This window comes from Nannobrachium achirus (assembly GCF_963921795.1).
Source record: "Nannobrachium achirus genome assembly, chromosome: 8".
Lineage (NCBI taxonomy): Eukaryota > Metazoa > Chordata > Actinopteri > Myctophiformes > Myctophidae > Nannobrachium > Nannobrachium achirus.
Window position 1 is genome coordinate 4,251,053 of NC_137817.1, and position 17,598 is coordinate 4,268,650.

General features: G+C 41.7%; 1 protein-coding gene across 2 annotated transcripts in view; it reads left to right on the top strand.

The window, feature by feature from the left end:
• Nucleotides 1-17,598, top strand: part of iws1 (interacts with SUPT6H, CTD assembly factor 1) — a 37,310-nt gene that overhangs the window by 12,753 nt on the left and 6,959 nt on the right. For both annotated transcript variants that reach the window (XM_080731626.1, XM_080731627.1), the window contains exons 7-14: nt 1,442-1,496; nt 2,529-2,632; nt 3,666-3,816; nt 4,550-4,632; nt 5,404-5,533; nt 6,776-6,893; nt 7,767-7,878; nt 13,567-13,623. In XM_080731626.1, the coding sequence (XP_080587752.1) occupies nt 1,442-1,496; nt 2,529-2,632; nt 3,666-3,816; nt 4,550-4,632; nt 5,404-5,533; nt 6,776-6,893; nt 7,767-7,878; nt 13,567-13,623 (810 nt within the window). The remainder of the gene's footprint in view (nt 1-1,441; nt 1,497-2,528; nt 2,633-3,665; nt 3,817-4,549; nt 4,633-5,403; nt 5,534-6,775; nt 6,894-7,766; nt 7,879-13,566; nt 13,624-17,598) is intronic.

Genomic DNA, 17,598 nt, shown 5'->3' on the forward strand with positions numbered 1-17,598 from the left:
CGACAGTGAGGACGGAGGAGAGGATGGAGAGGAGTGAGTACTAGTAGTGTTACTGATGTCATTACTGTTAGGCAGCGACAGTGAGGACGGAGGAGAGGATGGAGAGGAGTGAGTACTAGTAGTGTTACTGATGTCATTACGGTTAGGCAGCGACAGTGAGGACGGAGGAGAGGATGGAGAGGAGTGAGTACTAGTAGTGTTACTGATGTCATTACTGTTAGGCAGCGACAGTGAGGACGGAGGAGAGGATGGAGAGGAGTGAGTACTAGTAGTGTTACTGATGTCATTACGGTTAGGCAGCGACAGTGAGGACGGAGGAGAGGATGGAGAGGAGTGAGTACTAGTAGTGTTACTGATGTCATTACGGTTAGGCAGCGACAGTGAGGACGGAGGAGAGGATGGAGAGGAGTGAGTACTAGTAGTGTTAGGGGCCTTTTCCACCGGCAAAGAACCGGTTCTGGTTCTTTCTCCCGCCTATGAGCTTTTCCACCGAGAACCGGAGTTGGTTCTGAACCGTAAAAGTTGGTTCCGAATGGGAACCACAAAATCCTTGGTATCTCTGGTTCAATCTGGTGGAAATGCAAGCCGCTTCGCAAGAAGAAACCAAGGTTCCAAGAAAGTTGAACCGGCACTGGTTCTGGAACCGGTTCTTTGCCGGTGGAAAAGGCCCCTTACTGATGTCATTACTGTTTGTTAGTTGCTTTGTTGCTGTTTTTCCTGTGTTTATCTGATATATTGTCTATTATTTGAGCTTTTGGATGACATTGGTAACTGCAGTAATGCAGCCGATACGTCCTACTTTTTAAACCTCTTTTCAACCTGGTGTCCCCATTCTGGACATGCATAACTCTCACAACGCGTCACAAGGTGACCCCCTGATATGTATCAAATTGGGGTTCCTTGACATGAAAATATTTGAAAACCACTGATTTAACCAACAGGGTTACTTGTGTCATGGCATTGGCTGCACCCTAGTGGCGAAAAAAGAGTGGCTTTCTAATTTTCCTTCCAAACCATGTGTTGTGCATCATTTGGCAATGTATTTTATCAATCAAGATTATTCAACATTTTAACAATGCGAACATAGTATAGGCTATAATGAAATGTTGTTTAGATTTTATGACTGGGTCCGACCAATGCCAAGAGTCCTAGCCGCACGATTATCAATGTTTTGACTGATATTTTGTCAAGTGCAAAATAGCAGTCTGGCAGCTTGGGCACAAATCTAATCAATGTATTTTCTTTGTATTATATTTATAGGACTACTATATATAGGGCTACTTAATTGCCGATATCAATGTCATCAAAAGGTTAATGGCTGATATATTGGCTTACTTAATCATATCGGCTAGACTGATCTATCAGTCGGGCTCTAATTATTACTGTATTATTTAGTTATTATGACTGTTCTCTATTGAGTTGTTGGTTGTTTTCTCAACAGGAAAATGATCGCAGACATCTTTGGAGAGTCTGGTGACGAGGAAGAGGAGTTTACAGTAAGTATATACACACAATCTCTTCTTTTAGAAGGAGTTTCATAGCAATACTTTCCTCTCAACTCAAACTGAGAACATAGCAGCAAGTATAAAGTAGTAAAAAAAGGGCTTAAAGGTGCTGTAATTGAAAAAAAGTACAAATAAGTGTTAAATAGTGTTCCTTACTGTAACCCGTTTTTCCATCTCATTAGAAAACGCAGAGAATAACATTTTCAACCAGTCAGGAAAGAGAAGCGTCTCTGCTAAATGCCTAAATTGTAGTGTCCATTAGGGCATTAACGATTTGTGATTTTTGCAAGTCGACTCGACTCAGTAAAAAGTTGAGTTGAAGTCGACTTTATCGTTTGATGATGTCATCACATCACACACAACCCCCCAATTATTTTGGGGGGTCCCCAGATTATTAACTTAATGTGCAACATTGTTTTCTCACTCAACTGTAAACAAACCAACATAAAGTTGTAAGTGTATAGAGGGTATCTGCACATTTCTAAAGTGCACTTCAATTATTGAAGGACTTTTTTAACACCTCTAAAATGACAAATTAAACATTGGCCAAATTGTCAGATATATATTGTGAGCATGTAGATCTGCTATTTTCTTCGACTTTCTTTGGTGGGAGTCGACTTGTGTAATGAAGTCGACTTGTCAACCTTTTCGTTAATACCCCAGTGTCCATGTGAATCTAAGGCACAGGTTACACGGAGCTGAATTTTTCATATATTCAGTTTTTTCAGATATCCACATAGAAAAATATCTAGGTCCACACGACAAAGATATCTAGGTCTAAAATAATCTGAGTCCCCAGACCTCCACTAGGGGGACAAGCACACACACAGTAAAGTCTTAAGAGATATCCGGGTACCATGTCTACACGGATCCAGTGAATCGGATATGTTTTCAATACCCAAAATATCCAGCTTCATGTGGCTGCAAGCCCCAACCGCACAAAAAAATGTCTAGCAAATGTCTAGCTTCAGAAATATCCAGCTCTGTGTAGCTGGCACCTTAATGTGGTTGTTCTGTGTGCAGGGCTTCAACCAGGAGGAGCTGGAGGGAGAGCAGAAGAAGGAGGAGGAGGCTGCCGCCCCAGAGGAAGACTCTGACTCTGATGAAGGCGTGAGAGGTGCTAAAGAGTAGGTATCTGCACACTAGGGGGTGCTGAAGAGTAGGTATCTCCACACTGACCCTGGACCAGCTCATCATCCTCTCTACCTCTCATCTCTTCTCCCCTTCTCCCCTTAGCTCTCTTGTTCTCTATCTCTCTCTACCTGTAATCCTCCCGCTCTCTCTCGCTGCACGCAGCATACTGAACAGCGTAGAAGTAAGCCATTTACCATGAGAGGGAGTGGGTTGTTGGCTGATTTACCACTGTTTCAGGGTTGTGGCACGAGGCGAAGCCGTGTGCCATTGCTTTTCTACCACTTGTACCATATAAATGAAAGAAAACACAGTTGAAACTTGCAAGGTTATTTAGTTATACAACTGCAACACAACAGTGGGCGGGGTCAATGAGCCAACTCAAGGTTGTTGACTGATTTACCACTGTTTTAAGCCAATCAGAATCCAGTATCTGAACATGTGACCACAAAAAGTGGTAGGTGCCCTCCACACTAGGCGCGGTCACCGCCTCCTAGCAATTCATTTTCAATGGGAGGCGGGCGGCTTTTTCGGCTGTGCAGCGAAGTTTTGGGGTGACGAGGCGAGTGGGTGCGGTCCCGTGAAATCCTCCGAGCGTGCTCGTTTGTGCATGCGTACACGGGCGGTGAGAGATGGATTGTGTTCATCTTTGTGAAATACTGTGCGGTGTTTACTCACTGAGCGAGTGTGTTTGTGTCTCACCGCGGCGCGGCCACCGCTGATCCTAGCGGCAGCCCCGACGGCAACCGCCTGTAGTGTGGAGGGCACCTTAGATTTACATTTTTGCAGATGTTTAAAGCAAGTGGGAGTGGGGGTTAAAAGGAGTTCATAAAATAACCTTGGGCCCTAGTAACTCAGTCCCACTTCCTCCCATTGTGTGTGTGTGTGTGTGTGTGTGTGTGTGTGTGTGTGTGTGTGTGTGTGTGTGTGTGTGTGTGTGTGTGTGTGTGTGTGTGTGTGTGTGTGTGTGTGTGTGTGTGTGTGTGTGTGTGTGTGTGTGTGTGTGTGTGTGTGTGTGCGCGCGCGCAGCCTCAGCTTCATGTCAGACTTTGACCTGATGCTGGCTCGTAAGAAGGCCCAGGGCGGGAGGAGGAGGAAGCACAGAGACGGAGGAACCTTCATCAGCGACGCCGACGACGTGGTCAGCGCCATGATCACCAAGATGAACGAAGCTGCAGAGGTAGGGTGACCATGTTTTCAGCCGCTCAAACCGGGACGCGAACCACTGTTGCCTAAAACCGGGGACCCTCAAATGCCTTGCGCACATTGCCGCGCACACGTGTGCCCATTTTCTAACGTTGGTGCACGTGCACTGCACATACACCGCAGGCAGTGCATACAGGCAGTGAGTGATTGACAAAAAGTCTCAGCGTTGAATTCATTCCCAAGGAATGTTTTTTGTGCAAAACAAATGCTTGCAATGGATTCAGCATCATGACAAACCCCTAGTTAGACCCCTCACATCCTACTTAAATACCCAGGTTTTCTGGGTATTTTCCTCCTGTATAGAAAGTCGATGGGAGCCCAACTTGATTTGGCCGCTGTGGCGACCCCAAAAGTCGGCGGCTCAGGCGCTCTAGCTAAATCATTAGAGCATGCCCTGGGCTACATCTGTGCAAAATTTGGCGCTTTTAGACTAATTAGCACGAAATTACCATGTTGTCTCCCTAACGCCCCCGACTATTCACGCAGATTTATTTTCTTCAAAAATGGATCTACAAGCTGACAACATGTCTCATTGTGACACGTGTAGTTCTGCTATTTTTGCACTTCTACACAATGAAGTGGTCCATATATATGTATATATAAAAAAAACACAATATTGAAATATGGAGATGTGTGGTTTTTGCCGGACAGTGACCTCAGATATGTTGGGTGTACCGTTCTTATCTGACCGCTGGTTTGATTCCCAGGAGGACAGAACGCTCAACGCTCAGAAGAAACCAGCGCTGAAGAAGTTAACTCTGCTGCCCATCGTCGTCATGCACCTGAAGAAGTAATGTATTATTATAACAGTGTACACATGAATATTATTATTGATGAATAATTCTATATTCACCTTATTCTCTGCCATTCTCCAGGGAGGCGATGTTGAGTTTTTTTGTGTGCTGCTTCATACAATATGTGGTCACTTTGGTCCTAGCACTGCAGGTGTCATTTTGCAAGAGAAACATACAGCCAGGTCTATGAAAACAAGTCCATTAAGCTATGTTTCACCATTTTACATCATGCTCACAACGTGTGGAGAACCATATGGGGTGGAAGTGGTTATGGGACTGGGAACATACTAGTTTATGGGTGCAACAACTCAATTGATGCTTCATCCAAACATTAGCGTGTGTGTGTGTGTGTGTGTGTGTGTGTGTGTGTGTGTGTGTGTGTGTGTGTGTGTGTGCGTGTGTGTGTGTGTGTGTGTGTGTCAGGGAATAAACTCCCCGTCGCACTTAGATCAACGGACTCGCTAGCGGTGGACTGAAGACTCACCTTTTCAGACTCCACCTAAACCCATAGCACTACTGAAACACTCAATGACCATACAGGAAGCTAGTTAGCATTTGTTTTTAGTTTTTTTTAGAATCCTTTTTTCTTTACCGATCATATTGTTTTTTAGATTGATATTCCTATGCATTTGTTAATATGTTGTTGATGTTCTGACATATTATCTTGTTTATTATAGTGGTGTATTACCTGCTTATTGTAAGTCACTTTGGATTAAAAGCGTCTGCTAAATGCCTAAACTGTAAACTGTGTGTGTGTGTAAATGCAGACAGGATCTGAAGGACACCTTCATAGACAGTGGAGTGATGACTGCCATCAGAGAGTGGATCAGTCCTCTGCCAGATAAGAGCCTCCCAGCTCTACGCATCAGACAGGAACTACTGGGCATTCTACAGGAAGTAAGAACACTGTTCTACTGTCTGTCTGTCTGTCTGTCTGTTTCTCCAACGCGTGTTTCCTAAACCCACCAGGCTTGAGTTAAGACCCGCCTCGCGGAAACGCCCCTCTCAATAATATTAAGTATGAAAGTGCATATATGAACGTTGGTGCTCTTAGTGCAAAGCATTACTGTACCTACTACCTATACTGATCCATTACAATAATACACGCAGCATAATACGCCCAAAGCCATATCCAAACTATAACAATCAATGTAACTGATAATCGGTCTCTCCAACACCGTGTCTCTCTCAGCTGTACTACTGTCGGTCTACACCAGGGGTCTTCAACATTTTCAGGCCAAGGACCCCTTTAGTTGCTTGAGAGATGAAACGGGGACCCCCACAACCTGTTCATAGATTCCATATAGTTTCATCGTTTGATGACGGCACAATCATCAGTGTATTTTGATTCACGTGAATGGGGAAATCTCGCTCTTTCGAACGACTGTCATTTCGACAAAAGAGCGTCGGGAGGGTTAGTGACTCGTAGTAACAGCGAAGTGCTCCTCGCATCGATTTGTGTTTTCAGATAAAGGACCAGGTCACCTCTGGGACAACCAGATCTTATTTTATTGTTGTGTGGGACACGATCAACACAATCCTGAATAATATTTTGTGTTCAATCTGTGTTTTTAGATATGTTAGTATTTCAGCATGCTACAACTGGTCATATGATGCATTTTGCATCATATGACCAGTCGTAGCATGCTGAAATCGTCTGAAATACTAAAATATCTAAAAACACAGATTGAACACAAAAAATAACTCGGGATTGTGTTGATCGTGTCCCACGCAACAATAAAATAAGATCTGGTTGTCCCAGAGGTGACCTGGTCCTTTAAACCACTTGAACCGTCAATACTTAATAAACTTGACCTTTCACTATGTAGGCCTACTTAGTCTGCGCTTTCCCCTTCTACACCAAACCTCTTTGCCGTAAATAGCTGATCTACAAGCTTACAACAACTCGTGCTGCAAGCTTGTAGATCTGCTATTTTTGGCTAAAGTTCTCAGAATGTGGACGCTAGGGTTAATATAAAAAAAAAAAAGCTTCGACCAAGATTTGGAGGACCCCCTGTAGTAACTCTGAGGACCCCCTAGGGGTCCCCTACTCTCTCTCTCTTTCAAGGCCATCTGTAGTAAAAAATAATGTAATTTTATTATTCTGTATATCAATGATGGCACACGTTTCCCTTGCAGCTGCCCAGTGTGAGTCAGGAGACGTTGAAACACAGTGGCATCGGACGTGCCGTCATGTTCCTCTACAAACACCCCAAAGAGGCCCGATCCAACAAGGACCTGGCACTCAAACTCATCAGTAAGTACCTGAACATGTTCCTCTACAAACACCCCAAAGAGGCCCGATCCAACAAGGACCTGGCACTCAAACTCATCAGTAAGTACCTGAACATGTTCCTCTACAAACACCCCAAAGAGGCCCGATCCAACAAGGACCTGGCGCTTAAACTCATCAGTAAGTACCTGAACATGTTCCTCTACAAACACCCCAAAGAGGCCCGATCCAACAAGGACCTGGCACTCAAACTCATCAGTAAGTACCTGAACATTACCTGTAGGACTCATCAGTAAGTACCTGAACATTACCTGTTAGACTCATCAGTAAGTACCTGAACATTACCTGTTAGACTCATCAGTAAGTACCTGAACATTACCTGTTAGACTCATCAGTGTGCCTGGACTACAAATAATATGGACATCAGGTGCAAATCACTGTTGTTGCCACCGTCAGGTCACAGTTACTATGAAAAGCTCCACCGGGTGTCTGTTAGTCTGTCTGTCACGTCACACTTTTGCCCTACTCCTATCTCTGCCACCGTTGGCCCTATCCATGCCACACGCACTCCTTGGATGGTAAATCACAACCTCCACCCCTCATTTCTCACATGGTCCTCTTCTAGCGCCACCATCAGGCCATTTTTTGCGAAACACATTTTTAGACGATGCTCCTACAGATTCTGCCCTAAAATCACGCAAAGCGGTACACAGTATCTCTAAAGTCATGTCATCAACATGGATCTGTCCCATATTCCCTCCTGATTGCCTACGACTGCCTTCTAAAGTTTGTGTATGCGACCTGAAGGTCGCTTATCTCCCGATTAGAGAGTCTTACTGGTTAGGTAATGAGCTAGTCCGGTGTGATCTATTGACCAGATACGTGTTCTCTCTCCAGACGAGTGGTCGCGGCCCATCTTTGGCCTGACGTCAAACTACAAGGGCATGACGAGAGAGGAGAGACAGCAGAGAGACCTGGACCAGCAGATGCCCCAGAGAAACAGATCCAGGTACAACTAACACTTACCTTAAACCTAGAACACTTACCTTTAACCTAGAACACTTACCTTAAACCTAGAACACTTACCTTTAACCTAGAACACTTACCTTAAACCTAGAACACTTACCTTTAACCTAGAACACTTACCTTAAACCTAGAACACTTACCTTTAACCTAGAACACTTACCTTAAACCTAGAACAGTGAAACAGATCCAGGTACAACTGACACTTGCCTTCAACCTAGAACCCTTTGTGTATTCTCTATGAACTCTATGTTGAACACATTATGACGCAATATAAAAAAATAGCAGATCTACAAGCCACAGCGCGCGCTGCGAGCTTGTAGATCTGCTATTTTTGAAAAATCGTGAAAATTAGAATTTTGACCCGATTCTATAAGTGTCTTTTGAATCCTAAGATTTTTGGAAAAAACCTATGTTTCTATGTCAGCAATCTGGCCAGCCATCGTCAAAGAAAATGTCCTTTTCACTTAACTGGAGCTCAGTTAGTCTGTTCTTGAGAGACTACTATGTCAGTGGTTCTCAAACCTTTTCATGTGAAGGACCCCCAAAATGATATTTATTTGGCCACGGACCCGCATCTCAAAATATTTAGTTCCAGGGACCACCCAGAAGCAAAATCTGAGTTACAACCGTTCGCTTTGAAAATACATATATTCAAAGATTTGCACACATTTTCATGACTTTTTTGAAAATAGCAGATCTACAAGCTCGCAGCGCGGCACTCGGTGCCGCGCTGTGAGCTTGTATATCTGCTATTTTTCACTGGTTAAAGCATTCAATAATTCTAGGCCTAAATGGGTTAATAATTCTACATATTTAGATTGTCTTTATCATCTATTCCTGCTTTCTCCCTCTCATCTCAGTTTGTTTCCTACACAATAGAATGTTCTGGCATTCACCCTTGAATCATCAATCATCACAATCATTCAAGTTTCATTTGTGCACACTTTTCCCTTAACTCTTCAACCTTTTTCAGGCCGAGGACCCCTTAGTTGAGAGAGAGATGAAGCAGGGACCCCCACTACAAATGTCATGTTAAATGATAGGCCTAACCTATTGGGCCTAAATCAGAAATTAGCCTACAAAAACAAATATTTTTTCTACATACTGTACATGTACTGTAAGCCCCTCCCATACACTAAAATGTGTTCCCGGCCTGAATGGGTTAAACCCTCAATACTTTGTAAACTTGACCTTTGACTCAGTACTTGGTCTGCTCTTTTTCCCCCCCTCTACACAAAACCTCTTAGCGAAAAATAGCCGATCTACAAGCTCACAACGTGTCCGCGTTGTGGGCTTGTAGTGGGCTGCTAATATTCCCCCCCCCAGAATGGGGTTCAAGTGGTTTATGTAAAAATAAAATAAAGTCCCTATCGCACAAAGATTTGGTGGCTACCCTGCAGTATCTCTCAGGCCAAGGACCCCTTAGTGGAGAGAGAGATGAAGCAGGGACCCCCACAACCTGTTCATAGATTCCATATAGTTTCATTGTTTGACAGCACAATCATCAGTGTATTTTGGATTCATGTCAATTTGTGTTTTCAGATATTTAACCACTTGAACCGTCAATACACTCTTTTTCCCTTCTACACTAAAGCTCTTTGCCGAAAGGCGTTGTGAGCTTGTAGATCTGCTATTTTGGGCTAAAGTTCTCAGAATATAGACACTAGGGTTCAAGTGGTTAATATAAAAAAGGAGAAAAAAAACCTTCTATCACTCAAAGATTTGGAGGACCCCCTGTAGTAACTCTGAGGACCCCCAGTTGAAGACCCCTGCCCTAGTAGGTCTGGGAGGCCTGAACCCCTGTTGGAATACCTCTGCCGTAACATTATATAGCTCCATCTCTCTCTTGCGTTGTCTTTTTCTCCACTCTTCTGTCTTTGTTTTCTCTCATCGCCCCTCCCTCCATCTCCCTCCCCCCCCCCCCCTTCCCCCCCCCCCCCAGTCAACCCCAGAAGGTAGCAGAGAGGGAGGAGCCCGATGTCTTCTCTCCTCCTCCAAGCAGGTCCATTCATTGCATGGTTGCACTGCTAGTCCCGCCTCTTTGCACTGATTGGTTGAGTTGGAACCCTGTCGTTGTATTGTTATTGGTTGAAGGTCCATTCGTCAGAGGATGTAAAGGTTGTGTGTTGTTGCAGTTGCACGAAGACACTAATGTGAATGTAATGATCTGATGAATAGTTAATCATCGTTATAGCTAGCGATGGGTTTTGATAAATGCACCGTTTTTGTGGGTTTGTGTCTCTGATTACATTCAGCTCTGAAGATGTCAACTACCAACAACTCAGATCCAGTGCACAATGAGTACTTTTACTTTTGGTACTTTAACATTTTGTCTGCTGCCACCATAGACTGTCGTTTTATTTTGAAGAGCCCCCGGAAGCCACGTGCGTGTGCATGTTGTGTAATCTGACGATTACAGGAAGGAGGTCAGTTTGTTTACAAACGGTCGCGGAACTAAAATCCTAACCGGGGCCGACCATCACGGAAGAGTGTAGCTGTGAAAAAGAGCGCTTTTCTGTGTTATTTTCACCTCATTCAGGGATACAGCCGTTTTTATGTTACAGCCAGGGTTCCCACGGTCATGAAATTACAGGAAATATTTTGAAATCAGAAAAAATATTTTTCCAGTACTGGAAACGTTTTGGAATTCATCAAGGATCCTGGAAGGTCCTGGAAAAAATGGCTATGCATTGTTTTTGGTTATTGATTTTGTTAATTATATTTTGATGTCAATACTTTCGTACTTTTGCTCAAGTACATTTTGAATACTTGGAATTTTACTTACATTTACATTGCGTTATGTAAAACATGCCAATACGTCTTCCATCACTAGTTAGATCCTAGATCAGTGATTCCAGTCGGCCAATAGTAAGGAAGGATCAGATCGAGGATGGGATCGGCTCGAGCACGGATGAGGCTTTGAGGCTGGTTATAAAGACAGGCTTCCCACTGTCATGAATTTCCTGGAAATAGTTTGAAACTAGAAGAGAAAATTTCTAAGAAATTTTAAGTGTGCCTGCAGCTCGCTAAGTCTGTGCAACCTTGTGTAGCGGTTGGTGTTAGCATTAGCGTTATTTCATTTGACGCAACCCGCGTGTCTGTATGACAAACGGTTCACGAGATCAAGGGTCACTTCCTGTTTGGTGAGGGGCACTTCCTGTTTGGCGAAATAGGCCCCAATTAAGGTCATGGACGATTAATGAATTAAAGCTGCAAGCAGCGATGACCAGGCCCTCGCAGCTCTACCCACGTCACAAGGCCAGCAGCCAATCAGAAACCAAACAGGAAGTCAGCCATTTCGACTAATTAGTGGCGTTTTGGAGCATTTTTGGCCGTTATCACGGGTCGCACTTTAACGACAGTTTTTTGAGAAAAAATTGTTTTGTGAGAAAAAAAATTTGAGAAAAAAACTTTTTTGAGAAAAAGACATTTTGAAAAAAAAATTGTGAGAAAAAAAAATCTTGAGAAAAAAAAGTGTGAGAAAAAAAAATGTTGAGAAAAAAATAATTTTGAGAAAACAATTTTGAGAAAAAAAATTTTTGAGAAAAAAAGATTTGAGAAAAAAAAAATTGAGAAAAAAAAAAATTGAGAAAAAAATGTTGAGAAAAAAAATTTGAGAAAAAAAAAAATTTGAGAAAAAAAAATTTTGAGAAAAAAAAATTTTGAGAAAAAAAAATTTTTGAGAAAAAAATGTTGAGAAAAAAAAATTTTTAGAAAAAAAATTTGAGAAAAAAAAATTTGAGAAAAAAAAAATTTTGAGAAAAAAAAATTGAGAAAAAAAAAATTTTGAGAAAAAAAAATTGAGAAAAAAAATTTGAGAAAAAAAAATTTGAGAAAAAAAAATTTTGAGAAAAAAAAATTTTGAGAAAAAAAAATTTGAGAAAAAAAAATTTGAGAAAAAAAAAATTGAGAAAAAAAAAATTGAGAAAAAAAGAAAAGGTATGACACCAGCCGCAAGTCTGTACGACAAACGGTTCATGAGTTATAGAGGCACTTCCTGTTTGGTGAAGGGCACTTCCTGTTAAAGAGGGGGCGAGGCTTAATCAATTCCAGCTCATCCCTATTGGTCGGAAAAAGACCAAAGTTGTGTGAGCATTTTACATTTTAAATGACGTTGCTAGGCAAAAATATGGCAGAGTTATGTGGCGCCAAAGTTTCTGGTTTTTTTTCGGAGTCCCCCATTCAAAGTCAATGGAGTTTTTGGGCGTTGTTTTTTGCGAATTACATCGCAATCGTAAAGCGGATCGGAAAGAAAAGTAATAGCACACCATTCCCGGCCGAGCCGCACATTTTGATGTATATATTGCGGGGGTGGCGTAAATCGTGCGGCAGTTATTACGTGCCGAAGTTTCCCCCATTCTAAGTCAATGGGGTTTTTGGGCGTCGTTTTTTGCGAATTACGTCGCAATGGTAACGCGGATCGGAAAGAAAAGTAATAGCAACCTATTCCCGGCCGAGCCGCACGTTTTGATGTATATATTGCGTGGGTGGCGTAAATTGTGCGGCAGTTATTACGTGCAGAAATTTGTGGCGAAACTATGGACTTAATTAAGTATGGCGGATTACAATAAGTGTTTTGCCATTGCGTTGCATGGCAGGCACACTTAATTAGAAAAATATTTTTCCAGTACTGGAAAAGTTTTGGAATTGATCAAGGGTCTTGGAAAATAGCTATGCATTGTCTTTGTCTGAAATGACAAATTAAACATTGGCCAAATTGTCAAATATTAGAGGCAGAAATTGTGAAAATAGCAGATCTACATGCTCTGTGAGCAAGCATGTAGATCTGCTGTCTTTGGGCATTGTGCATAGGAGTAAGCGACTCGTTATTTAGCTGAATTATTGTTATATAGTCCTGGAAATCGGGTTAAATATTCTGGAAAAGTTTTGGAAAAGTTAATGAAATTAATTGGTAAAGATGTGTGGGAACCCTGTAAAGACTATCAAGGATTGGTGAGTGATGTCACCGTCATGCGACAGAATGTTCAGACTCGTACAACCCATAAACTAGGAATTCACGGCCGGCCTTGGTGGTACATGTCCCACGACACGGTCCAATAGAAGTTCTTGAGGAGTTCTCTTAATAATAATAGTAATAATACAACAATTTAAAAACAACAGTTAATACAAAATCACAATAAAAACAGAAACGATAGTTTGCAGCAGAGCAACAGAACTCAAAGCGGTTGGTCATATGCCTGCCTAAACAGGTGGGTTTTGAGATGGGTTTGAAATGTGGTGATTGAGTTGCAGTTTCTGATGTCAGGGGGTCTTAGGATCTAGAATGGGATCCCTGCTACCCCACCCCTCTCCTCTGGTCTGACCACACCCCTCTCCTCTGGTTGCCATTCATTCCATCCATTCATTTAGCTCTAATGCTGTCTGTGTCAGCTTAATAATACTATCTGTCTGTCTGTCTGTCTTTCTGTCTTGTGGTTTTAATGTGTAAATGAAGCACTGAGTTGGTATCAGTACGATATGAGTTATTGTGTGTGTGATAATAACTAACTGCTGGCAGGTTCGGAGTGACTCCACGTTGTGTCTGTAATGGTGATGATTAAATGTCTTGTTTCTATTGAACACTGACCCCAAAGGACCAAGAGCTTTACAAGCCAGTTATGACTGATTGCAGACCTTGACTCTTGATTTATCTCTGTGTCTTTCTGTGTAGTTCTGGAGGTCAGACACCTCGTAGAGACCTGGAGAAGCAGCTTACTGGAGAAGAGAAGTAAGTTTGTGTCACTGAACCCAACACTCACCATGAACCATCTCCTCTTGTTATTAGTGGCAATTAACATGTCCATAATTAGTAATACAAGCAATACCAGTAGACATACAGAACACTTGAGATTTAAGTCTGGGAAAGCATCTGTGTTATTTTAGATTTGAACTAAAAAGAAAAAATGTTAAATATGATAAAGTTTGAGCAACTTGAGTTTTTCAGGAAACCGTTAGGATTTAGAATACATTTGTAGAATCAGCCTCAGGTCTAATAGGTTAAATTAACACCCCCGTTGCCAAACACCAGTTTCCTGAGAGAGTAATTGTGTGCTCGCCTGGAAGGCGAGCACACGTATGTTATCTTCATTATTTATAGTCAGTCAGTCAGTCAGTCAGTCAGTCAGTATCTCCTCAAAACTTTGGCGCGATTCATCTCCTAAACGCTTACACCTTTAAACACCATTCAAATTTTTATGTGTTCAGCTTACTGAGGACACGTGTGCTTGTACTTTTGGTTTTGAAATGTTTTGTAGTTTAATTATAAAAAAATAAAAATGTTTAACTTTAAGCACCCAATGCATTTTCAATGGGTTTAGTGAGTGGGGAGAGAGTGAGACAGGGGAAAGGGACCCATGTTTATATTAAGTCGCTGTGGCTGCAATATTCACACTTCAGATATGCTATTCATATCAATGTGTTCACACAGGTCTGCTGTCTGATTTGATCCAAATGTCTAAGCTGTGTGATGTATAAAACTATAGTTATAGTTAAAACTATAAATAAATGTCCCTCTACACTCTACTGATTGACACAGCTGTGATTAAAGGCTTGGCTGTCATTGGCTGTTCTGTGGTGATGTAGCCTTACATAATTCGGCCCTGCAGTGACAATGCGAAAGTCTCGGCAGAGACGTCTTAATGTAAGGCTAGTGGTGCTGCAAAGTAACCAAGTACATTTACTCAAGTATATACAAGTACTTGTACCTACAGTACAATTTTGAGGTACTTTTATTCTACTTTCCATTTTTGTTACATATACTCTACTATAAATACAGCATTTGACAGCTTCAGTTACTTGTTATTTTGCAGATTTTATTATTAATAAAAAAACATAGATGGACCACTTAATACTGCTATGAAGTTGATCTACAATGTGCACGCACACGCACGCACGCACGCACGCACGCACGCACACACACACACACACACACACACACACACACACACACACACACACAAACAACTGTTACTGTGGAGACGTTTGCTTGTATTTGTCTTTGAGACATGTTTTGTAGTGTTTTAGAAATTTTACTTAAAAAGAATAAGGGATTATTCTAAGTTATAGTTTTGCTTAGGCTTGCACCCCAATTGTTTGGCTACAAATCGGGAAAAATGGTCTACATTTTTTGTGCTGGATGTGCTCTAATTTGTGCAGTTGAAATCATCAATTGTGCTTTTATATATATTTATATATATAAATATTTATATGGTTATGAATTAGCAGATTTAGCAGCAGTATACTGATTGCCGGTGCAGCAGTATTTCATTGTAGAAGATAGCAGCAGAACAGTGGTGTCGTGTAGAATATCTCAATAATGATAGCAGCACAAATTATAAAATTTACGGCACAATTCAGCACTAAAGAATGACACCATTTTTATTATGTTTTCATCATATCTTACTTTCCATTTTTGTTACTTATACTCCACTACAATTACAGTATTTGACTGCTTCAGTTACTTGTTACTTTGCAGATTTTTGAATTAATACAAAACATAGGGAAACCTGGAGGTCCTTGAGGGTCCATTGCTGGTTCCCAAAGTGTGGTTCGGTTACCCCCGAGGGTCCCTGAAAGGTTTCCAGGGGGTCCATGGCTGGTTGCCAAAGTGTGGTTCGGGGACCTCTGGTGGGTCCCTGAGCTGTTTCCAGGGGGAGCATTGCGAATTCCCAAATGGCCGGGCTTTAAAGAGCCATAACTTCAGTTCTCAACATGCTACTGGTCTCGAACTTGTTTGTTTACCCGTCCACATTGTTTTTATTGTTATCTTAATTATTTCTTTATTTATCTATCATAGTAGTATCTCCTGCAGATTGTATTAATACAAAACATACAGTAACCACACACTGTGCATCTGACATACAATGTGACACGTTATGAGCTTGTAGATGTGCTATTTTCAGAAAATGAGAATAAATTTTATTCGGTAAGTTAAGTAAACCTTGCTGAGCATGTGCCTCCTGCTTGGCACTTAACATGGTAGTATCCACACGTTTCCAACGTCCCATCGTGCATTGTGCAGGTGGTGTGAGGTTGTATGTCTGCTGTTCTCCGGATGTGTCCCACACATAATGCTACAGTAAATTCTCGCGGAAACAGGTGGATATTTTCATGCTAAAACGTATACCCCCCATACCGTTAAAGGACCAGGTCACCTCTGGGACAACAACCAGATCTTATTTTATTGTTGTGTGGGACACGATCAACACAATCCTGTAATTTCTTGTGTTCAATCTGTGTTTTTAGATATTTTAGTATTTCAGCATGCTACAACTGGTCATATGATGCTTTGTAGCATGATATTGCATCATCTCATGCATCATATGATGCAAAATGCATCATATGACCAGTTGTAGCATACTGAAATACTAAAATATCTAAAAACACAGATTGAACACAAAAAATAACTCAACATTGTGTTGATCGTGTCCCCACACAACAATAAAATAAGATCTGGTTGTCCCAAAGGTGACCTGGTCCTTTAAGTTCATGTAATAACACTGCTTGTCTACATTGTATTTGCATTACCATTTTACGTCAGTAAAATGAAAGAGAGCATTGCCTGGGAACTTGACACTTTTACTATTATTGTTTTGGGTTGGAAGCGAGCCCACACTGTTTCGAAGGAACAGTCTTTCTAGTTTTATTTCATATTTATATTTCACATTTATAAAGAATATTTATTTTAAATAGCGCCACGATCGGGTTCCAATCACCGGGAAAAAGCACATCGGGTTTGGAATCCGTCTCCGTATCCGGTCCTCCATTGACTCCCATTCTAAAGCTGGCAGGAAAACGGCCCCATATCTCTGTCTTTGTCCCGCCTTGGTCCGTCTGCTCTGCTATCATGGCACAGCCAACTCGTTAGCTTCTAGCTTCGGGCTCGTAGCATGTAGAGAGTTTTTTTTATTGTCTCATGGATTACTGCAGCTTTCACGAACGCACAATCGTGCACGCGTTTCGTGCACGATGGACACGCTTTGAGATCATCAAAAGGGAGGAAAACATAGAAGTAGACTGGCAGTGAGGGACATTAGCCTATATTTAATCCTGGCAATAAGTGTGTTTGTGTATCCTGTAGTTTTTACCATTTTCCGGCCTCATGGCCAATGAAATGCATCATGGGTCGATGACGTATGTGTCCTGGATACCGCAATGCATTTTTCTTCCTTTAAGAAACATTATTTGTCGGAGAGTTCCAGTGCGTGTTTTTACTATGGTGAAAAGAACAGCTCCTCGTTGCGGCGAAATTGATGAGGTTTTGTGCGACGGCAGTGATATCTGTGAGGACTACAGCTAGGGGTGGGCGATATGGAAAAATACAATATCACAATATTTTATGTTTATTTTTCAAGGTACTTGACGAAAACTAGACTCTCTGGGTTCCTTTTGGGAGGTCTAAATTGAACTTTACAAGTATGTAACTCTGACAGTATACAAATGAAACCAAATGGACCCTTACGGGTCCATTTGGTTTCGGGTCCATTTGGTTTAATTTGTATACTGTCAGAGTTAAGTGGAGACCTTGACATTTTAAAGTTTGAGAACTACTGATTTAGACCAAAATGCAGGTTTAAATTGAATTCTGCAATGATAATATCACGATATATACGATATCTCTGAAAAGGCATATCGTGGAGACATTGTATCGTCTCAACGATAATTATCACCATATCGCCCACCCCTAACTACAGCAGTCGAGATG